This window comes from Perca fluviatilis, chromosome 17 (genome assembly GCF_010015445.1).
Source record: "Perca fluviatilis chromosome 17, GENO_Pfluv_1.0, whole genome shotgun sequence".
In the NCBI taxonomy this organism is placed as follows: domain Eukaryota; kingdom Metazoa; phylum Chordata; class Actinopteri; order Perciformes; family Percidae; genus Perca; species Perca fluviatilis.
Genome location: NC_053128.1, coordinates 24064603 through 24088348, shown reverse-complemented (window position 1 = coordinate 24088348; position 23746 = coordinate 24064603). Strand labels below are relative to the sequence as shown.

Sequence of the window (23746 nt, the reverse complement as noted above, 5' to 3'; positions counted from 1 at the left end):
TTAAATGGGGTGGTCTGAAGTAGCTAGGTGTGGTTTGGGCGTAACGTGAAAATAACCAATCAGATCGTCATCTCACATTCCCTTTAAGAGCAGGCGCACTTGTTCCATGGCGGATTGCTATTATGACGGCTGATTTGCCTGGCGCACGGCAGCGGGAGCTGTCCGGGATGCGGCAAAGTAATAAATGCCCGTCTTGTCCGGGTGGCGATGTTGCTGCGGCCTCTCGGGCACGTCTCCTCAAGTCTGGAGAGGATTGCTGCAGCCATGGAGCGTGGGCCTCCAAATGCACCACCTGCACCTGTTGTGCCCCTTCCTCCTCCCCCCACTCCATCTCCGTCCACCCGCTCCACCAGGAGCGCATCGCGCATTATGCCACTCCCGGACCAGATCCCGCCAGAGTGTCCAATCCCACTGTAGTTCAACATTATGTCTCCTTAAGTCCTCTAATATTTCCTCATTTATGTCATCAACACATCCATGATTCATGGAAATGTTGTGTAAATCACAACAAGCCACAAAGAATGCTACGACTTTTTGAGGATTGTACTGTAAAATGCCTCCTGATCTATCCAAACACATGAAGCGCATTTTCAGTAATATTTTTTTCTTTGTAATTATGTATGGTTTTCAAAAATGTGAGCTGCTGTAGATGAGAGAAGTGTATGCGCGTTGTGCACACGCTACATTATGGCCAAGCATTCGTCTCTAAAATAGCATCTGAGTAACGCGCCACTGACTTTAGACTAGCGCCACTGACTTTAGACCAGGTTTTTCCTGGTCAGTGGCAGAATTGTTTTCTGAAACAGCAAAATAGCACCACGTAACGTTTGCGCCGGAACACGCCTCCTCTTTTCGCTGAACCGCCCCCAGGAGCGCAAATACATTCCCTAATTTACCGACGTGCGTCTGTGGAGGGAAAAGTCTGCTGTGCGTGGGGTGCAAAATAGGAATGATACATGCGTCGGTGTACAAAGGCAATTGCGCTGAGTGCAAGATAGGGCCCAATGTGTTACAGTCACCTCTGTTCACTCCTCATGCAGACATATATAGAGAGAATCTATCGACATTTGAGATTAGTGTCCACTCAGCAGACAGACATGCAATGTCTGTCTAAAAGCCGTCTACCTGTGCTACTGCTCTCTTCCCTATCGTTCTCACTCTTGCCACTGGTTTCGTAACCCAGGTCCTGCAAATCCACCTGCACGCCTTTGTCATCCTGCTCCAGAGCTGGCATTGGAGGCAATATATGTTGGATTAGGAAGAAATCATTTAACATGTACAGAATCTTGTCTCTCTCCTTCATGGTGTTCATGATGGGTTTGACTTAAACATTTTGACAAATTTGCATGCAAACATGCACAATTCAAATACTTTAAGCAAAGAATGAAAAAACTCAGCATGTGTTTTCTAACCTCTCTGTGCAGTTTCAGGGGACGTAAGAGCAGTGGCCAGTTTCTCTTCCAGGCTTTTACATGCTTTCTTCTTCTCCCTCAGTGCCTTATGGAGAGTCTCCAGTTGGACCTGAACACTCGGTGGTAATCCCTTGGCATCCTGCACAGTCCTGTGGACCTCACTCTCCTCTCTGCGGCCCCTATCTTCTTGTAGGGAAGCCTGCAGTTCAGAGATTCTCTGATAGTGATCAGTGAAGACCTTATAGAGGTGGCAGAGGTTGTTATGGAGTTCTTGGTGAAGCTGTCCCTTTGTTCCAGGTGAAGCAGCGGACAGATTGCTGCTAGATTTTGTGGTTAACTGGGTGGGTTCTCCTAGTTCCTTCCTCTCTTGCAGGGCTCTCTGAAGTTTGTCTAAGTTCATCTGCAGGTCAGGACTGGTCTGTGATGATCTACCAGAAACCAAGGAGCTGGTATTTGTACAGTGTGCTGCCAGAGAGGCAACGGCAGACTCTGCTGCACTAAGGCAGTTCATTAAAACTTTAGTCATCTCTGGATTTAAACTGACATTATCAGAACTTCCCATTCCCCATTGATGTTCCTTTGAATCCTTCTCCTTTAGTGATTCTGCTGCTATTTGCTTTGAACACTTCCCATTCTGGTCACTGTTGTAGCCATGTTGAACAGCAGCATCTGCAGCTCTCAGTTTTTCCTGCAGCTCTGCATTAAGCCTATTCTGCTGCCACAGTTCCTCCTGCAAAGAGTCTGTGTGTCTCTGCGACTCTTGCATAGAGTCCTCTGTGCCTCCAAAAACACTTCTTGGGCTCTGGCTATTTGAAGATGTGTTCACCTGCTGCAAGGCCATCTCTATCTTTAAACATAAATCACTGATTTCTGGAATCTTTTCTTGGCCAGCAGTGGAGGTGATGGCTTTCTCTGCCATGTTCAGAAGCTCTATAAGCTGGTTGTTGAGCTCCTCCTTCTCCTCTAGGGCTTTTTGCAGCTCCATGCATCTGCTGTAAAGGGCAGAATCTGAACCGACAGAGCCAGAACCTGTACACGGACTAGTGTGCGACCCAAATCCTCCTTGACTGTCTAGACTGCAGGCGGTCAGGTAAGCGATGGTGGATTCTGCAGCCTGTAAGGCCTCCACGTACTGGCGATTGAGCCGGTTTTTTTCCTGGAGCTGAGCGTGGAGCTCATCATAATCAGCTAGCTGCTCACTTAGCTTCTCGAGGAGGGTCTCTTTCTCTTGACACTCCTGGTGGAGAAGCTCCAGCTGAGTGAAAAGAGCAGAGTCGGCCTCGGTGTGATCCAATGTTGTTCCGGCTTCAGAGCCCTTATCCGACCCTACTGGACTGCCGGTACGATGTGCATATCGGAGTGTGGAAGAAGGGGAAGTGCTGTGCTGGGGTGACATGAGGGAGTCGGAGTCTGCATGCAGTTGCTGGTCAGACACATATACACCATCTAAATGAAGGTGCTGAAGTGCATCAGCTTTGAGATGGTCAGAGCTCACAAACTGCCTGCTGCCGCTAGCCTCTACGGTCAGCCTCACAGGGACCGGGAGGCGAGATTTGACACCAGCCTGCAATTGAAACAAATGGAACGGATATAAAAAACAGTCATAATTAGATTTCATGCAGAAAGCAATGTAGTGTTTCTTTACACTCAATACAAAACTTACCCCATGCCTTGCGACATGCTGCTTTGCACTCTTGCTGTGTAACTGGCCTTTAGTATATGGACTCTCCATCCCCTCTGTGGTACTGACAATTAGCTCAGTGGTGACAGGGGTATCCCCATTTGACACCACGTTAGAGTTCTTCTCTCCCTTTTCCTTCGACGGATTGAGGACCTTAGAGTGACCTTTTGACTCGGCCTGCGTGTCCACACTCCTCAATTCAGCCTGTCCATCACTGCTGTTCCCTGAGGCGTCTGTGCTCTCTTTCTCTTTACACTCGGTAGATTTTTGTTCTTTCAAGAGACCCCGCAGCTTTACATTTTCTGATCTTAGTCTGAGCAGCTCCTCTCTGCAATAAGGGACATTTGATTAGTTTACTGTTCAAGCAACTTACTCTTACAGTGAAAATAATTAGTAGAATCTGGACACTGCTGCAGAAAAGACCCACCTAAGGTGCGAGACTGATGAAGTCCCACAATGACTCAGCAGGGTTTTAAGTGCCATTATATCGGTGTTCCTAGAATCTTTCTCTACAGTGTCCAAGGTGTTGTTGCCAGACCGAGCATGCTCTCTACTCTGGCCAAGGCCACTGTCCATACTCATATCACCCAACAGCTTTCCAGTAACCATCTAAAAAGAAATAGTTTAGAAATATTGGTTAAAGTTACATGAAAAAGGGAAGAGCAATTCCCCAGAGCAATTACATTGAATTTCAAAAGCTTATTCAATTTAATAAATTATCATCTATTTTATACCTGTCCTAGTTTGATGTCTGTCTGACTCTCTTTATCCTGACCAGAGTGATGCGTCCGGTTACTGTGAGCCACAGGCTGCATCTCCTGCGTCTTCTCAAGCTGCTAGAGTAATGGAATGGGAGGCGAGTGTGACACATATGGCTCGGTAAAAGAAAACTTAATGAGGAAACATAATCCATAAAAACACTGCACAGCAACAGCAGAATGGTATGACGTGTCTAATGTGGCATGGCGAAGAGAGAGCATTTCATGGGACACAGAGATAAAAAAAGAAAACAGGGACTGATTAGGAAAGGTGAAGGAGAAAAAGAGGATAGTCTAGTACAGGCAGGAAACAGTAGAGACATTAGTAACAGGCTAGACAGAGCAAAGGTTAAGATGTAGGTTCAAAAGGTTAGAAAGGAGCTAACACAGGTGGATATTAGACAATAACTCAGTATTTGCTAAATGTGGATATACTGTGCAAACATTTGCTGATGAATAACAGAAAGGTGCCCTTTATTGTTAAGTTTTAGGAAACTTTGACACCTCAGCTTCAAGGGCTTCCTCCATTTGCAGCTGTCTTTTGTGGCCTCTAACCTGTTTTAAGGGGCTACTGCTGGCCACGTCTTGGTCTTGGTTGTCCAATAACGACAGCCGGTTCTGCAGCTCGTTGTTTAAAGTCTGCAGGCTGTTGACACAATCCTGCAGCTCCAGCACCTAAGGCCCAGACAGACTCATTTTTATCCATTTAATGATAATGATTTTCCTTATTTACATATTTTGGTGACACGTCTTGCCAACCAGCTAAAATCTACTGTTGTATTCATTACAGAGACAATGCTATATTTCTAACATTTTATTTAGCTTAAAAAGTTAGTTTCACCTTCTGCCTAAGCTCCTGTGCAGAGAGTAGAGACAAGCTGTCATCCTGCCCATCTCCCACACAGATACTCATGTAGGAAGTCTGATCTCCAATGAAACTCAAAGTTCCATCTGAAAAACATTAGGTCACATGTTAAAAAAAAAAAAAAAAAAAAAAAAAAAAGAATAATGAAAATCTACCAAAATTCTGAAATAAGAGAATAAAAGTGTATTTTCTACTACTTACCACCATCATTGGTACCACCAACCCCTCCTCCACGGTTCTGTATGGCTCCTAAACGAGCCTGCAGAGAGGCATTCCAGCGCTGTGCATCTTCAAGCTGATGTCTCATGCTCTCCAGTTCTTTAGGATCTATCAGGTCCATACCTGAACAGACACAAAGAGGGTTACACAGCCATACCTCTGGTGTGACATAAAAGTACATTTCTGCGTAGGCAAGTCTTTAACAGACAGAAGGTTTTAAACTTGACATTGATTCACAATGATTCACACGCTGCATCATTAGTAGTTAAGACTTGTGTGAAAGAGGTCATTAAGATACTGTATACCGCAATTGTTTTTCACAACTATAAAAACAGACGTTATGTATGCATATGCAAGAAACACAGATTTTTACATAGGAAGTGTAGCTCTGGAGAAAAATAAGAGACAAACTTGAAATTTAAAATTCAAAGTTCATGGTATGCATCTGTGCAAAATCTAACTTGATAATTTGAATAGTGACCTAATTTAATGCAATTTCAAACAAACAAAATTCACATGAAGTAAAAGCTGGTAATATATATATATATGTACTGTGCATCTATGCCTTATTAATGTAAACTAAACTAGTTCATATTCTTTCTTGAGAAAAACTGATTAACAAAAAGCGGCAGTTTGAAGTTTGGGATCTGCAGCTACAGAAAAAATATATAGATATATAAATATTATCACTATGTTTGTATGTCTACATGTAGCATGCACACATTGTATACATACTGTATATTAATATAACCAAAAGACGAAATGTGAAAATGTACTCCGTGGTAATTACTGTAGCTACATCTATCTTGCATTCAGTGTGAATGTGAGCCATGGGCCTGTTACTTACATCTGACCTATTTATACACATGGCTCCGCCGCGCGGGCCTGTACACTTGACACTCTTACATGTGAGAACACATATACATGTGGACATATACTGAAGTAAATTTGGCTAAGATGACTACCTGGGCGCACAGTGACACTTTAAATCAGCCTCAAGGCCGCACGCTGATTACATAGACTATGTGATCTCATATAATAAACGTAGGATTTTCTTTAATTAGGATCTGTTCCAGGGGAGCTACTCTACAGTAGGATAACCTTTGCTTCTATAGCAGTATAATAATCTTTAATACCTTTCTTAAAGTTGTTAGATAATGACATGCTTATGCAATTATGTGACAGATGGTTGGATGGGCTGGATTAATAAACAGAGGGGTGTTAGAGAGGTGATGCAATCAACAGACAACCAACGTTGTGATGGGACAGTGAAAACAAGCAGACAGCATGTTAAAAGAGAAAGACAGGAAGAACGGCTAACAGCAGCCTTTATTAATTTTCTTTTATAAATGACAGACAAACTGAAAAACAGTGTGGAGCCATTACATGTCAAGAGTGGCAGAGAAAACAGGTAGCACCTCTATTACGGACAAAACATGCAGATGAGGAGGTGAGGATGTAAAGAACAGTGAACATAAAGAGCACAAAGATGAGGAGTGAAAGGACCAGGTGTGCATGCTGAATAAAGCAACAGATAAAGAAAATGGGATGTGAGCTTGTCAGCAGGAGATATTATTAGAGTAAACACAGTGGACAGAGAACACAGGTGTGTTTTTATGTGTTTGCCCTAGAACCTATGGATAAATGTCTCCCTGAACTATACTTTCCTAAGTCTTCTAACAACTTCAATTATGATTTATTTTTCCTTTAATGTTTTTTGTCTGCGTTTCTTTTTTTTTCTTTTTTTTTCATTCATTCAGTTCCCCTCGTCATTTACCACCCAGTGTGTTTGCACTGCACCTTCTCTGAGTTTGGCTCTGTGCATCTCTCTCTCCAAGTCGTCCCTTAGCTCCTCATTAGTTTTGATGCTCTCCTCTAGCTGCTGCCTGAGGAGCTGCACTGCTGTCAGCTCCAGCTGCAAAGCATGGAGACGCTGGGCGCTGCAAAACACAGAGTAAGGTTTATTCATCAAATAAATTAAGCAACTGAGAACAATCTTTTCATTTTCACTTATTGCAATGATTCTTTTGTTAGAGTGACCATTGTCCCTACCTGTCTTGCTCCTTTACAGTCCTGACCAGGCTGGAGTAGAGCTGTTGTTCTGCTCTCAGTGCTTTGTTCAGAGCATTATGCTCCTGTTGCAACGCTAAAAGCTTGGGCAAAGCCTTAAGGGAGACAAAAAATGAAAGGGCAATGGTCTTAATGTCAGAGCATTATTTGGAAAATGTTATTTTCTGGTATTTCATTCAGCAGAAAAATTAACAGGTTTAGTTTACTTCTTGTTGGCTATCTCCACCAATCATGGTTCTCTCTCTCTGAGGGAGCCCTGGGAGTGGTCTCTCCATGCCGGAGCCAATGATCTGATCCTGAGTACGATCAGCCTGACTGTCTCCTCTCTGACCGAGGCGCTGGTGGAGAACCTGCACACAGACATAAAGAAAAAAAAAAAGATAACTACTAGAGAAGAGACTGCTGTGTTCAAATGCATTCAGAAGAAAAGCTCCTAAACCAAAGCTGCGGTGTGTTTCATTGAGTGACACAAGTTTGACTGTGAATGGGTGAATACTTACATTGATAATCTCATCCTTGGTCTTCAGGGTTGCAGTGAGGGACTCAATATTAGCAGCATGACCTTCATTGCGACCCTCCAGCTCAGATAGCAATGACTGTAGCTCTGCCAAGGTAATCTGGATATATAACATAAAGACACCTGTTAGCAAGTGTCACGATTATGGACGAAGTAAAATGCTTATAACGGACGGACCTTCAGCTCATTCTCCCTCTTCAGTGCTTTATTCAGTGCCTCGGTTTTCTGCGCTAGCTCCTTCTTCAGGACGACGACTGTCTTCTTTGAGAGCAGAATGTTCTCCACATTATCCTCACTGTTCCTCCTGGACAGGTTAGCTTTAGTGCAGACAAAATAGAATCAAATGTAGGACCAACATGTATCTTATCTTACCAATATCCAGTGAGAGGGTTAAAAGCTCTAAAGGCCTCACCTTCCTTCTCATCCAACTTCTCCTGCATGATTTGGATAGTTTGTCTGAGCTCCAACACTTGATCAGCCTCCTCCTTCTGCCTCATCTTTGCCAGAAACTGGTCCCTCTCCTGACCACTCTGCAGAAGCTTCTGCACATTTACAAATATATCAAGTTAGCACACCCAAGGATGTACAACTGATACCTTAAACTTTGTCAAACTAGGCCACCAAGTCACTTGAAATCAGAAGGGAGGAGAGGAGTATTATTTGTGCTATTCCCCATGGGACTTTTCATTTCCTCTCCTTGATATGCTTCTAAGTCAAGCACATTTTACAGCTGAGTGACTGTGTTGTATCCCAGAGGAACTTACGTTGATGAGACCGTCTTTTTCAGCAAGTAGGGCTCTAAGCTCTGCAGTCTCTAAATAACCCTCCTGGGCCGTTGTGGAGCTTTGCTTCTCAGCAGAGGCAAGCTGCTGCTGCCTGTCAGACAGTTGCTTCCTCAGTTCCTGAATCTCTTGAGTGCGCTCAGACAGCATGCGGTTGTAGTGCTCCGCAGACTCCTGAAGAGACGAAAGAGAGTTAGTGATTTTTGCCCTGTATATATACGAATGGCTATTTCGTAGATCGATCAATGTAAATCCAATGCACATTTTATGAATGTATAATGTGCAAATTCACTTTTCTAAAAGTGTAAATAGTTTGAGATTCATTTTCGGATTATATGTGGTTAAACTTAATTAATTCTCGCTTTATATAAAATGACTACTTCTTTTGCTACTACTTTATTGCTATTATGTTTTCTTTGTTATATTCTATCACTATGTATTGCTACAAAGACTAAGCTTCCCTGAAATAATCCCTGAAAATGTTTTCATAATTAATTGTTGACCTTGATTAGCTTGTCCTTGCTGCAGATTGTAGCCAACAGTCCTTCCACAGCACTCTCATTGTCAGCAACCAGCCTTTCCCTGGCCTTCACCGCCTCAGCCAACATAGCCTCTGTAACCTTTAACCTCTGGCCCATCTGTTCAGCAAGATCACGTGTATGAGTCTGCGACTGGCTCAGTATCGATTTGGCCATTTCCTTCAAACAAAGTATGCCAGAATTAGAAGAAAAAAAACCTGTTTGTATATGTAAACATCATGTGTCAGAATGGAAAACACAATGCACATGGCTGAAAATACAGCAGAGCCTGTGGTGACATTTTTTAAACTAACATCCATATCCTTTGTCTTGCCCTCCAGGGAGAGCTGTAGCTGGCCGATGATGGAGTCCTTCTCCCTCAGTGATCTGTTCAAGTTATCTTCTACATCTTGTTTGGCTCTCTGCAGGTTCTTTAGAGTGTTTGCAAGATGCTGCAGCTCCACATCCTTCTCCTTGATCAGACTGTCAGAACTCTGGAAGGAGAAGAATAAGCAGACAGATGCATCAGATTGAAGTCCAACCTCCCAAAAACTATAGCTGTATTGATTACTGGAAAAGGCAAATATCTGGCCTCAGCTTCTGATGTTTTTTCCCCAATCAAACATGGTCATGGCTTCTTACATTGATGGTTTCCTCGTTGTAAGAGAGCAAGTTATTGAGCCTGTCCAGGTCTCTCTCCCTCTCCCTTAGAGACAGCTGCAGCTGGTGTATCTCATTGTCTTTCTCCTCAATGGCAGCAAACTTCTCATCCAGCGCTTGCTGTTAGAGAGCAAACAGAGCAATGTCAGAATCAAATTATAGTTGCTGTGGTGAGCAGATTACACAGAAGGAATGCGCACCTCCAGAGCCTTCTCCTTTTCTTTCAGCCTTTGCCGCAGCTTGGAAAGCACATTATCGTTTCCTCCTGGACTCTTGCTTTGCTCCAAGTCTCTGACCATGTTTATGTACTCCTGATGAACACAGAGAAAAACAATGTAAAATGGAAACTATCTGAATATATTCAATGGCAGATTTTTCCAACGGTGAAAAACATTAACACACACAAAGAGATTTGATCTTTTGGTGTGATCTGTCTGTATATGCTCAATGTTGTTGTGTCACCTGTAGCTGCTGCTCTTTATCAGCCAGATTGGATGTGAGCCGCTGGATGGTGACCTCATGGGCCTGCACTTTTCTTGTGGTTTGATCAAGCAGTTCCTGGTACTGCTGCTCCAAAGCACTCTCCCTGTCCCCGATCTCACCACCCAGCTTTTTGAGCTGATTGTTCAGATCCTGGAGAGGGAAGTGATAATAATGTCACACAAAATCTGATATTTGAAGGGTGACAGATAACAGATAACAAAAAGGGGATATAAAATGCCTGACGGCTTTGTTTGGGTGACAACAATACAGTTTTATTTGAATAGATTTACTAGACAACCACTGTCTTACATTTAGGGCCTTGTCTCCCTTCTTCTTCTGCTGTTGCAGGTCCTCCAGTTCCACCTCTAGCTGGTCCTTCGCCTGCTGCATGTCAGCCAGCTCTTGCTCCTTCCTGTCCAGGCCGCGCTGTAGCTTTTGGGCTTCAAGCACCTTGGCATGGTGTTCCCCCTGAAGTTGGGCAAGCTCTGTTTGCGTTGCCATTAATAGATTTTGGTGCTCCTCTACTCCCTGAGGGATATATGCAAGAAATGCTTATCTTTACAGAGGCTGCAATCGATGAGATGGAGATTTAATTCTATTAAAATTCTATGAGATTCTGATCTCTCTAAGTAATATTGTGTGTGAATATACAGGCCAGACAGAACAAGGAGCCATTAACAATATTGTATTGAGTCAAGTCAAAAGTGCAGGACTTGCCTGGTATTTCTGCAGTTGGGCTTTATGTGCTGCCTCTCTAGCCTTGGCCAAAGCGTCATCCCTGTCCTCAATCTCATGACACAGCTCTGCAATCTTTGTAACCAAGACAAAGACAGACAGGTTGGTGCTGGTGCATTGTATAATACAGAATAGTGAGAGCACAGACAGGTGAAGCCTTAACAACTGTTATAACCCCTATAATAAAAAAAATGGGTTAGTGATAGTATGAACCTTACCTCTTTTTCTTTTTCTTTTAAGACCTGGGTAAGCCCCTGGATAGTTTTATCTCGCTTTAGAGCATTTTTCTTCTCAGAGTTGAGTTCATTCTCCTTCTCCTCCAGGTTCCCTAACAAGGTCTGTTTGCACAAAGAAATGATCTTACACAAAGAAACCTCTGAAATGAATACAAAATATTTAATAGTGCAAAATGTCATCTCCATGTACCTTGTTTTGTTTCTGGGTATCCTCCAGTGTTTTAGTCAGGTTGACATTGGTGCTTTTTGCCTGGGTGAGCTCTTCAGTCAGCCGCTTATTGCAGGACTCCACTTGCCTATCCCCACTCTGCAAATCCAGAGAACACATGAAAATGGGAAAGGGGAATAATGTATTAATACCAGCAATGTTAAGCAGCGAAGATGTTGTCTTTCAAAGCTCATTATTGGTGCTATGGTGTTTGGCCCAGCTGGGATTACTGAAAGGAACTACCTCCACCACTCTGACAGGAGTGTATTCATCATCAAATTCCTCTGTAAGGTCATGCAGAGACTTCCATTCTGCCTCCCTGTGTCTGCGCTTGGCTCGGGGGTTGAGAGAGCCAGTATTTAACCTCTTCAGGACAGGGATGTGGCTCCCAGCAGGGGCAGAGATTTGTTGCTTGGGGATGCAGCGCAGGAGTTGGATCAGGTCAGAGATCACAGAAGGCTGACTTGAGGAACTACGGAGCAGCGCTTTGGCCTGAACCTTTCCTCCTGGGTCATCAGTGACACCATGTCTGGCAACAAACACCTTGGGCTCTCTGAGTTTTGGTTTGGGTAGAGGGTCCGGAGTGGTGTCAAAGGAAAAATCTCTATTGAGGGACTGCAGGGATGTGGAGCGATCTTTGAATCCAGGTCTAGGCAGTGTGCCCTTACGTTGGACCAGGTCAAGGTACATGCTCTGCGAACTGTGCCGTGTGCCTCGGAGACTAATGCTCTTCATAGAGCCATTGAGCCCTGCCGCTGAACCTAGCCTGCTGCTCCTGAGGCTTGAGCGCCCTGGAAATGCCCCTTTACTAGCAATGCGATCCAGACTCACACACCTTCTCATGCGATTCTCCCCATGACCACTTCCACTCTCCCTGAACAGCTGTCCTTCAGAGGCCAGCTGACACACAGCCTCATCATCAGGACTGCCCACCCCAGTGGACCTGACTGGAGCCTTGCAGCTGGTGCTCTCCACGCAAGTCTTGTACCGGCTTGGGTTGTTTTTGTTGTAGATGTGGATGATGCACTGGATCAGGAGGTCTTTCTCCGCCTGCAGCTTCTGGATCTGACTGTTGTGTTCATCCTGCAGCTGGCCGATGTTAACATCACATTGTACCACCTTCTCCAACTGGAATACACATTTCCCACAGAGGAACTCTCCACGACCATCACGAGTCACCTCCCAGCCCAGCACATGGGACAAGATGACTTGTAGCTTCCTCTGTGCTGATGAGCTGAAGATCCAGCGACACTGGCTTCCCACCAGACGAACACCACATATACGACACGGGTCCCTCATGGCACTTCAGATCTTTAGATTCCAGATTCACCCACTTAGAATTAGTCCAAAAAGCCTCTCACTGACACACAAACTGTCTAGTGACCTAACGGTCATCAGCCTGCCAACCATGGAATAGCCATCTATCATTTTCTCTTGCTGCATCCGCAAGAGAAGCACAGAGGAGAATGACGGAGTGCAGAGCAGTATAAGCCCTAAGCCTTTGATAATCCCTGCTCCCGCCTCTATTCCACTCTCCCCCACAAATTCAATCAGATCAAATCCTCTAGGACTGCTGCAGTGATCTGTGTTATGGCCGGTGCCAGACCATCTCTAGAAAAAACTCCTCCCAAATACCAGACCAGGTTGGAAGATCAGCCCCATACAGGTGCCTCTCCAGGGGACTGGTGAAGATGTAAGCAGCCAATCACTCCTATGGTCTATCCTGCCTGGCAGTACATCTAAAATCTGCGTTAAGATTAGAGGGGGTGTTTTCAGGAAATTCCATTCCATTACACCTCTATCCTGGAGAGGCCACTCAAAGTCCTGTCATGCCACTTAAGCATCCCAGACACATTGTCCCCAATCTTTCAAAATCCTTTGCAATACATGCAACACATTAATTTGCTTACCCAGATCTAACCAACAGTGACACAGGTCACACCAGACATAAATAACTCTCAGGAACTGTCTCCAGACAGCATGGTAATCCAGTCTTAACACTGTGACCTGAGTCCAGACCAGCCAATGGGTTTGTTGACCAAGCAATAAAAAGTCCAAACAGAAATCAAGGTGAGTGTCTGTCCTTGAAGAAGAATAACAATGGTTACAATTGCATCGTCTCTATAGGGTAGACATTATTAAATCTTTCTAAAGTGACTAATTATAAAAGATTTTTTTTAAAACTAACTACCATCCATCAAACAATAAAATACCTCATAATAGCCCAATTAACAGGGTTCACATTTGATGTCATTGATGATTCTCAGCAGGAAACCGATGGAATGCCTTCTCCAGGTAGGGAATGAGTCCTTACCCCAAGTGAAGGAGTTCAAGTACCTTGGGGTTTTGTTCGCGAGTGGGACAATGGGCGGGGAGATTGGTGCGAATCGGCAGCAGTGCGCGGGTATTACATTCCATCTATCGCACCGTTGTGACAAGAGCGCTGAGCCAGAAGGCAAAGCTCTCGATCTACCGGTCAGTTTTCGTTCCTACCCTCACCTATGGTCATGAAGGCTGGGTCATGACCGAAAGAACGAGATCCAGGGTGCAAGCGGCCGAAATGGGTTTCCTCAGGAGGGTGGCTGGCGTCTCCCTTAGAGATAGGGTGAGAAGCTCAGTCATCCGTGAGGAGCCCCGAGTAGAGCGCTGCTCCTTTGCGTCCGAAAGGAGCCAGTTGAGGTGGTTCGGGCATCTGGTGAGGATGCCCCTGGGCGCCCCTAGGGAGGTGTTCCAGGCACGTCCAGCTGGGAGGAGGCCTCGGGGGAAGACCCAGGATTAGGTGGAGGGGTTATATCTCCAACCTGGCCTGGGAACGCGCCTCAGGATCCCCAGTCGGAGCTGGTTAATGTTGCTTTCGGGGAAAGGGAAGTTTGGGGTCCCCTGCTAGGAGCTGCTCCCCGCGACCCGACACCGGATAAGCGGGCGAAGATGGATGGATGGATGGACATTTGATGTCAAGGATATTGTGTCACAATATTCATCTCCCAAAGCCACAGAATGTGAAACCATATAGCCGACATAGAGAATATAGATAGAAGAATTATTATTATTATAATAAAAGAAAAATCCTCCAATACAGGTTTACTGTCATTTAAATGATTATAGGAAATTGAGAGGTTATTCCATAGGTTACAAACATCAATCTAATGCCAGGCAAAACAAGTGATGATCAAAGAGCACCAGTAGTGACTACTCCAAACTCTCTCTGTCACCAAGTAGTTAGGGATATAAGCTTACTACTGTGAAACCCCAAGATTACCACAACAAACAAGAGTACTCCTCTTCTTTACTGAGCAGGGTACAAAAATAAAACTGCACCAGGAGGCACATAGAGGAAAAACGCAAGTAATAAAACATGCCAAAGTACATATCCTGTGGTTCAACAGAAGAACATAAAAACCCTCTGAAGTTGACGGCCTGAACATAGACTGCATCCAGCTGTTGGCCTGTGAGTGTGTAAATTTGAATGGCATGTCACATTAATGCACAGTTACATGAGTTAGCTTTTTGTTTGAGGTAATACTATTGCTGGAAACAGAATATGAAAGAATGGCAGAACAATGATAAACATAAAAGTCTCCTGGTGGGCAAGACAAAAACAACAAAAGATTTCAAAAACATGGAAAATCCCAAAAAGCATTTAATGGGGAAAATCGAGGAAATCCCCACAACACCAACCTGATGGCCCGGTTCCGTTTTGTCCTTCTCTCTATGTAGCTCGTCCCTCAGTGCCTGGGAAACAGACAGTCAAAGGTCACTCAAATGCCTTTTAATATTGCAAAGATTATTTATTGAGTGGTTGGTAATTGTGGCAATACATTCCATTTCTCTGAATATACTGTATATACTCTCAAAACATGGCAACAAATTACTTTGTCACCCTCTATTATTAAAACAATTTGATATATTTTGGTATCATTACAGAGGGAACGCTCCTAAATAACATATCTTTAACTATGAAAGTCATACCTCAAGTTCCTGATCTTTCTTGGCGATGAGATCAGATAGTTGTTTAACACAGTCAGCTGATGGTGCATCTGTCTCTTGGTCTGCACTTTTCTTCTGATGGATCACAGCTTCCTGGTTCTTCAAAGTGATCTTGAGCTGCTCAATAATACTGGTGTGATCAAAACAAAAAAATCAGAAACACCTAGGTCTTAATACAACAAAAATTATTAAATAATAAAATATGAATGTGTCTGTATGCATCTCTTGTGTCCCTACTTGTCTTTCTCCTGCAGGGCCTGCTGCAGGTCTTGGGCTGGGCTGGGGACAGGGGTGAAGGTGCTCAGTGGACCCATGGCTTGGAGCTGCTTCTCCATGTTAATATTCCTAAGCTTCTCCTGCTCAGCGATGGCTGCCATCTTGTCAACCTCTTCCTCTGCCGTTTGCAGACACTGTAAGGAGGCAAAAAGACCGAGTGAGACAACTGCCCCCAACTACCTTGGGGATGAAACCAAAAATTACTGCTCTCAGAGAGTATAGTAAAGTAAATAGTTTTGACTCACCTGTTCTAGGTCAGCTATTCTCTTGTTGAATGCATCTCGAAGTGTATCCATCTCTCTCTGAGCTTGCTCTCTCACACGTTGGGGTTCTCCTGATTCTCGACCAGCCAGACTCTCCAACGCTTTCCTGAAAAACATTCACAAGGCAAGGCAAGGCCGCTTTATTTTTATAGCACATTTCAGCAACAAGGTAATCCAAAGTGCTTTACATAAATCATTAAACTAGAGCAATTAAAATGGGAGATTAGTTAGCGCTCATTAGGGTTGGGTATCGTTTGGTACCGGTCTGATACCGGTGCTAAAGCGATACTTTTAAAAAAGTAAAAAAAAAAGAAGAAAAAAAAAGATGGGTACTAAATAGTCGGCGACATTAAAGATCGGCTTGTTTATTGCTAAGGCTATATGGTCAAAATGAAAGATGTAATAATAATGTAATAACTGTAACTTATAACAATAACTTATTTCACCAGTAAATTGCTGTTGAACGACAAAAACAACCACCAGATGGGAAAAGGGTATTTTACAATAACTTTGAATGTCCCACGAGGCTACCTGTTTTAAGTGAGTGTTTAATTATTTTTTTTTTTTTTTAAACAGCAGCTGCTGCGCTGCAGAGCAGACTGTTAAGTCCCGCTGTTGGAATCCTCTACAGTGAAATACAGTCACACTTTACACTGTTTAACGTTAACTGTCAGCATTTTAACGGTGTTAATCCAGCTGCTAGCTAAAAATAGGCTAACGTTACCTGCTGTTGAGTGTAAAGTCAGGCACCGAAATGAGGCACCAAAAGTTTCTTTCTTATTCGGTCTCATTACTACCGTTTACAACGGCACTGGTGCCCTATTGGCACCGCGTTTCGGTACTCAACCCTAGCGCTCATATGCATTTTTGCCACTGGGCTTCCATGACATCTTCCTGCCAACTAAGATCTTACTTTTGTCTGAATTCTTAAAATGACACTGAATAGAGAATGAAACTTATAGGGAATGAAACTTACGATGCAGACACGAGTAGCTCCTGTTTCTCTGCCAGGTCTCTCTTCATAGACTCCAACTCCACTTTTAGCTCAATGTTCTATAAACAGACAGCATTCAGTTCATTATAGCATACATTGCACATCTGGAGTGATCATAAAAAACTGGCACAATAATCATATTCAAGAGATTCTTAGAAATCATTCTCCCTGACAGTTGCATTGTTAATATTACCAAATTAATAATTCTCAAGGTGTATCTTGGAGTGTGTGCATAAAGATAACATTCTTACAGGACACTTCACCTCTCTAAATGAAAAAAGAAGAAGATAAGAAACACAAGCAGCCCTAATGAGACCAGGAGATTCCAATGTGCTTACATCTCACTCGAGAAAGAAAAAAAAAAGAAAAAAAAAAAGAAAAAAGGCTAGACAGCTGTTCCAAGATCATAAATGTGGGATTTTGGTGGAACCTAATCCAGCTCTTGGTGTGGCTGAAGTTGTGATCTCAACTAGTCCTCGTTGAAAACACTGAGTCACATGCAACTTTAACACACTGAGGGACCATATAAATGCATGACAAAGAGTCCAATACACGTTTTGCATACTAAAGTAAATACAACACCGTTTTGAAAATGTCCTCAGTGGAGTCGTCACATTTCTGCTGCATGCGCTCCTCCATGAAGTAGATGCGCAGCTTCAGGTTAAAGTTCTCTTTCTTCAGAGCTGTGATTTGCTACAAGAAAATAATTGAACAAATGATAAACAAATGTTTATTGAACAAGTTTTATTAAATTATGTTGGTCTTTGTCCAGCCCAAAAAATAAATCTGCATTTACTTTATTTTAAATGATAAGAAAATAGGACAAATGAAGTTGGGTCCAAGAAAAACAGAAAATATTCACATGGCAGAAAAAGGATCATATATGGTTATTGTTAAAATGAAGGGAGGCCTTCATACTTGTATGTGTGTTTGAGTGTGAATGTGTGTGAAGTCGACTGTGCATCATTGTGCTGCAGGCTCAGAACAGCATACATCTGGTAATGGGGGTTGGGTAGACTGTCAAAGGGAGGCGGTAGAAGTCTGGACCCCTCTGTAAACCTCTAATTATGAAGCCAGCCAGGCAGCACAAGCCAAAAGATCTGGGCATGCATTCCACTCAAATGCTGAAATATAGGCTTCGCCTCAATCCTGCTCCCACATACACACACACATTCACTATCACTAAATCTCCATAAATGGTCAGTGTAGCTTGGTTTTAGTCAGACAAGGATCAGGTTTCATAAATCACAATTACCCTGTTTGTTGTGGTGGGGTTAAGTTGTCTGCATAACCTTGTATTGACAAGCTCAAGGTTTGAATGTATTAACAATTAACAGCATAAACCAATTAATAAGTTCAGTAAAAGTTAATGTTATATAAAATTAGCTTTAGGCAATCAAAGAGACATTGTATCACTACATACCAACTCCAATATAAGAAACTCTCACTCACATTCTCATAGTCCTTCATGGTGAGAGCTTTGGTTGGGGACATCTTGTCAGGGAAGGATAGAGCTGTAAAACAACAAATCATTCACTTTAACTCATTTGAGTCACAACTGCACTATGGGCTCTATAGTATAGAGAATCTGCCCTTCTTACAAGAATAACTCTTAATCCCAGCTTTCGTGTTTATTTTAGAGGGATATGGAGAAAGAGAAAGCAGAAATGTTTTCCACTGCAAAGGCATCAGAGGTGAGACAGCTACTGGAGAGCTGCCATGTTTAGGCCAGTTAAAAGCAGCCCACAGCTGATCATGTAACACTAGTCAACAAAACATTTCACAACATTAACTCTTGATTCAGTTTGATGACCCTCACACGTAGTATAGGATATCAGTTCCTATTATATTACTATATCATTATATTTATATTATATATTATTTCTAAATCAGTGCAACAGAGATGTTGCTTTTGTCCTTGTTGCCTTTGGTGTATGTCAGTGTCTTCAATGTTAACATGAATCTAGATCTCTACACACATCTCTACACATTCACTACTCTCTTAATTCCTGGATCAAGCTTCTGACAATACCACTGAGGAGAAACTAGGAGCAGGCAAATGTCAGAGACAGTAGCAGGAGACAAAAGAATGTCTGCTGCCATGAAATTAAACCTTACAGATTGATCTATGTTTTATGATTAAAGTATAATTCTGGTTGATTTTCAGCATGAGCCTTATTTTCCAAGACTCTGCAAACCTGATGTTTTCTTGTTATTTTTTCAGCACAGGCTTTATTAGTGCACTTTAAAGTAAGTATGTGGGGGGATAAGTACCTTGCTCTGAGAGATATAAACATGTTTTCCAACAAAACCCATTACTTATTACACTTCAATAAATTAAGTAAAAACACAGAAGACAAAAAATTGGCAACTATTTTTGATAATCAATTAATCATTTCAGCCGTTTTTCAGTAAAAGTCTCTAAACATTCCCTGGTTCCAGCTTCTGATTTGCGGCTTTTCTCTTTTTTTTCTTCTATATAAATGTGAACCTAGTATGTTTGGGTTGTTTAGGAAAAACAAGTAATTGGAGACATCTCCTTGGGCTCAGGAAAACCGATGAACATTTTTTCAATTCTTTAGACGTTTCATCGATCACTTATGATCTGCAGATAAATCTAATCTAAAAATAATCATTATTTGCAGCCCTAGTTTACACACGCATACAAGAACTAATGCTGCCACAGTCTTGTTTTGCCTGGATGTATTCGTCCACACGACCAACTTGACAGAAAGCCACAGATGCTGACCTATATCTAGAAATCATTTGTTTACTGGCTTGTATGTATTGTTCTAACCCTGGGTATATTGTTGGCACACTACAAGAGCTTGACAATGAATTAGAAACAAACAAGATCATCTAATTAACATCATACAGCTAATGCCTCCCCTAATCACAGCTTTGGGGATACAACTGTGGGAGGTCACAGCAACGATTCAACAGCAGTATTAATTAATACACAAGGGAGACACAACCTGTGCAAGGAAAAAAAACAAAGAGAGAACAAAAGAAAGTCTCACTGTACCTGTCATGCTGTCTGTGGAATATTCTCCAACATCTATGGAGTCCGGCAGTCTGCAGCTGTGGACGGAATAATTTTTTTAGTGATGCGATTCCTAGTCTCTACAAATATTTGGAAAAGGGATCACACTGTAACATTACGCCACATTCATTGAAGACAATTCACAATTTTTAAAATCATAGTAACCAAAGCAAGCTCTGTTCTCTATCCTTGCACATTGTACACACACACACTCTAAATATTATGGTTTTTGAACAACATATAAATGCGCTGTGTTTATGTATTACTCACGCTGGCCAGTTCCATTGAGCCTCAAGAACAATCCATAAATAGCTCAAGAATGACTCTGCTTCATTTACATCCACTCTGGCAGAGCGTCCTTTGAGTGAGAGTGTGTGTGTGTGTGTGTGTGTGTGTGTGTGTGTGTGTGTGTGTAAGACCATGTGCCAGTGGCAGCCTAGCTCTCATGTTTAGAAAGACAGGACAAGAGAAAAACAGTGAAGCCAGTGGACGGAGAAGGCTTTCTTTTGTAGACAAGTAGACTACTGTGGCTGTGATCAGCTAAGCATCACACAGTGATGGGACAGCGGTGTCACTCATAGACACAGTACAATGCACCAAGCATCAGCAACACACATCTGGATCAAAATGACACAAAGGGAACCAAGGTTGTACTGCTACAAGAAAAATCTCTCTCTTGCACATGTACTAATATTGTTGTGTTAGTGCAAATTTCTCCTAACAAATCTGGTTTTAAGAGGTCAGTTACTTGCATAAACAAAAACATGAACAATTTCTGTCCAAGACGTCCCTCAACTTTAACCCTTGTGTCTAATAATAAATAATGTCCAGCATTGCATAACTACTTCCCATACCTCCCCTGGCAGTGGAAGCACAGCCACTCTGCTGCTTCTCGGGTATATTCCTCAGCAAAGATCAATGGTTCCAGCATGATTTGTTTATATTTCATCATTCATGCCTAAACACTGATATGTATTATGTTCTTCTTTGTATATAGAATAGCAGACTGAACTTTAGCTAAGCATCATAAGAGTAACAAAATGTATTACTATAAAAAAAGATTTTTAAAAATAATATTGGAGGAAGCATGTGCAAATTACATTCTTACATACTTGTTTTTTTCTAGCCTTCTGTGACTCTGCGAACTGTGAATATCCCCTGCTATAATTACACTTAATTTAAAGCTTCCACAGTGTCAGGCTGCAACAATAAACCATAATCACACTGCTCTTCCCCATCTTTGTTTTGCTTTGCCACCCAGCAAACACGACAAAGTGAAACATAAAGCGCCATAACTCAGGACATTACGGTGGAGAAAAAAAAGACATAGTACCAATTGAAATGATGTAACCCCCTTGGACTTTTACAATATTGAATCCCAGTGAATGTAATAAGGCTTTTTGACACCGATCAACAACAGAAAAAGACTCTTAATGTCAAAGTGGTCCAACATTTTCTGTGTTGCAAGATTAAATAATAAAACATGAAGAATAAGTACAAAAGGAGTATATTAGTCCTTCACGAAAACTTAAAACTAAAATTTGTTGACAAATTGTTGCGTCACTTAGGTTTCACAAGCAACCCCTTCCTGTGTTAATGGGGAGGAAGCACTCTACAACGAGAGCCATGATAAGAGTAAAGCACCAAACATAAAGATGTGAAACAACGTCCATAGAAACGGTCACAAATGAAACTCTAATCTCATATCATAAAGAATAGACGATATTTAAACAGTCTGTGTCAGTGTTATTGACGCTGCATTTGTAGCAACCCCTCCAGCACCCAGTGGAAACAATGTAAAAGCCTGTAAACAGTGACTTCCTCTTTTTTTTTCTCACTTTGTTCAACTGCTAGTGACAAACATGGAAGCAGCTAAACTCACAACAATATCACTTGCAGTAGTTCATGAAAAACAACAATAACTGCAACAACTAACAATTTTTCTAAACTAAGAAGGGTAAAGTGAATCAGGTTTCAGAATTGCCGAATAAGTAATTCACACCACACATATCAGCTAACATCTTGGATTACTGAGGCACGCTTACCACCTGGATGACCGCTTTTACACAGGGCACGGCAGGGCTAGGTCATTTAAAAAGGAGACGAACCAAGGACACTACACACTTAAACACACAGATGCTAGAACTAGTTTTTCAGTGAAGCACAATGAGCTTTAGACTAGCTATATTCAGCAAACACTATCCATCAAGAACACCTAAGAAGAACAGAGCTAATACTACACAAATCGCCTAGCTAACTTACCACAATCACACTCTTCTCTCATGTCAAGGAGAGCACGCGGGGGAAAAAACAAAACAAGTATGACATGTTACTCCACATTTTGTACGAGTGCAAGGAGACGCCGTTGCTTCAGTCTGAACCCCGCTTACAAACTGGCTCTGATAATTTCCGCTTTCTTTCACTCTCTGAATGACAGGTCAACAATCCGACCTACCAATCGCAGCAATATCACAGCGGAATAAGATTTATAACGGTAAAATCTACGGGTAATCTAATCTACACACAACAGGCTTTCTGCACCAATGTTTCTATTGCACTTTTGGGGTATCATTTTGGTGTTTGTCCCCAAATAGCGTCTTTATTTGGTTGAGTTAAACTGGCAGCACAAAACTGTTTTTTTTAGGTAGAGATTTTGCTCTTATTGACAAAATTGTTGTATAGTTAATGTTAAAAGCCACATTCCGTGAATTGGTAAGAATGTTTTCCATTAACGTTGGTCAGAGTTAATATAACGTTAACGTTAATGTTAGTCAAATATGTTGCTGACACAAAAGCAACGGGAGCACATCTTACTGTTGTTTCTGTTTTAGATTTGTGAAAGATGTATTCTATTTGTGAAAATGCAACAATGGGAGACTCCACAAATCTTTTCACATGTAACGTTAAACCACATTGAACCTGCTCTTGTCAAATTAGGACTAACGTTACATTATCCCTGAGAAGCTAAATATTCTTTAAAACACAGTTTCAGATTATCAACCTAAACTGAAAGATCATTGTCTATCTAATTTAATTTAGCTACTAACTTAATTTATAAGATAATGTAAATTAGCGTAACTTTAGTTTTACTAGACTGTCAACAATATATTAGATATAGTAGTGAAATGTAACACATAGCTACGTTTGATGTGTGATCATCCAAATGTCGTACTTAACGTAATGGTAACGTTACCACCAGTAAATAAACAAGAGCAATTTCTTATGAGACCTAACGTTAACAACCTATAACGTTACGCAAAAAGCTATAACGTTATGTAGATAGCTAGCTAACGTAATTACTAGTAGTAATACACCAAAGTTAACGTTAACGTAATTCAGTAACGTTATAGTGTTAGCGTAATATCAAAGACATGATAACTGAGTGCTTCTGTGTCATTCCAGTTAATAGTCAGGGCCCGTGCAGCGGTAACTAACTGCTTTCGGATTAATGGGTTAGCTATAACGTATTCTTACACGCTAGCGTTAGCTGGCTAGCTATCGTTAGTGGGTTTACCTTCCGTTGATGTCAACGGGGAGCGTCAAGTCTGCCCCCACGACCGAATCCATGATATAGGTTCACTTATCTTATGTTCTCTCCAGAATTAAAAGACATTTTAAAGACTAGACGTAAGGTAAACTTAGAAAAGCGGGACGGAATTCAAAATAGTCCTGGCTACCGCCATCATGATATGGTAAACGTCACCATTGTGCACGTTGGAAACTGGCGATGCGTTCAGGCTGTGTAGGAAGATTTTAAATTCACGACTGAAACCCCACAGAATATGACTTAAAAACAAATAATATGACGATGTAACGTACAACGACACAGGTTATGTGCTAAATTGATTTTAAAACCCATCTCAATATTTGTTCACAACTGTGCTTACATGCAAATTTATTATTTAGGACTTAAAATAAAGAATTTACGAGCAGTAGAAAGGCAGCATAAAAGAGGGTGGGTACTAGGACAAAGCGATTGGCCAAAACAAACACTTTGGGGAGGGACGTAGAGGCTCAAAAATACAGACGCAGCCGCTGA

At 42.1% G+C, this 23746-nt stretch overlaps 1 protein-coding gene across 10 annotated transcripts in view; it reads right to left on the bottom strand.

Annotated features, from left to right (window-relative positions):
* The window catches only part of cdk5rap2 (CDK5 regulatory subunit associated protein 2), a 45873-nt gene extending 22466 nt beyond the window's left edge, over positions 1-23407 (bottom strand). For 3 of the 10 annotated variants that reach the window (XM_039780526.1, XM_039780527.1, XM_039780521.1), the window contains exons 1-25: positions 11388-12632; positions 11127-11243; positions 10919-11038; positions 10683-10775; positions 10275-10493; positions 9945-10115; positions 9683-9793; positions 9465-9602; positions 9137-9316; positions 8808-9002; positions 8287-8478; positions 7935-8064; positions 7700-7839; positions 7506-7622; positions 7212-7355; positions 6988-7100; positions 6736-6875; positions 4918-5058; positions 4693-4802; positions 4407-4526; positions 3828-3929; positions 3521-3702; positions 3076-3421; positions 1413-2976; positions 1126-1227 (exon numbers count right to left, since the gene is read on the bottom strand). In XM_039780526.1, the coding sequence (XP_039636460.1) occupies positions 1126-1227; positions 1413-2976; positions 3076-3421; positions 3521-3702; positions 3828-3929; positions 4407-4526; positions 4693-4802; positions 4918-5058; positions 6736-6875; positions 6988-7100; positions 7212-7355; positions 7506-7622; positions 7700-7839; positions 7935-8064; positions 8287-8478; positions 8808-9002; positions 9137-9316; positions 9465-9602; positions 9683-9793; positions 9945-10115; positions 10275-10493; positions 10683-10775; positions 10919-11038; positions 11127-11243; positions 11388-12443 (6043 nt within the window). In that variant the 5' untranslated portion in view covers positions 12444-12632. Of the gene's footprint in view, positions 1-1125; positions 1228-1412; positions 2977-3075; positions 3422-3520; positions 3703-3827; positions 3930-4406; positions 4527-4692; positions 4803-4917; positions 5059-6735; positions 6876-6987; positions 7101-7211; positions 7356-7505; positions 7623-7699; positions 7840-7934; positions 8065-8286; positions 8479-8807; positions 9003-9136; positions 9317-9464; positions 9603-9682; positions 9794-9944; positions 10116-10274; positions 10494-10682; positions 10776-10918; positions 11039-11126; positions 11244-11387; positions 12636-14822; positions 14877-15113; positions 15262-15368; positions 15542-15652; positions 15777-16646; positions 16724-17246; positions 17358-18116; positions 18179-19689; positions 19746-19977; positions 20732-21969; positions 21982-23221 lie in introns of those variants that run through there. The other 7 variants (XM_039780529.1, XM_039780528.1, XM_039780524.1 and 4 more) reach the window with 7 other exon arrangements.
* Positions 23408-23746: the final 339 nt, after the last annotated feature.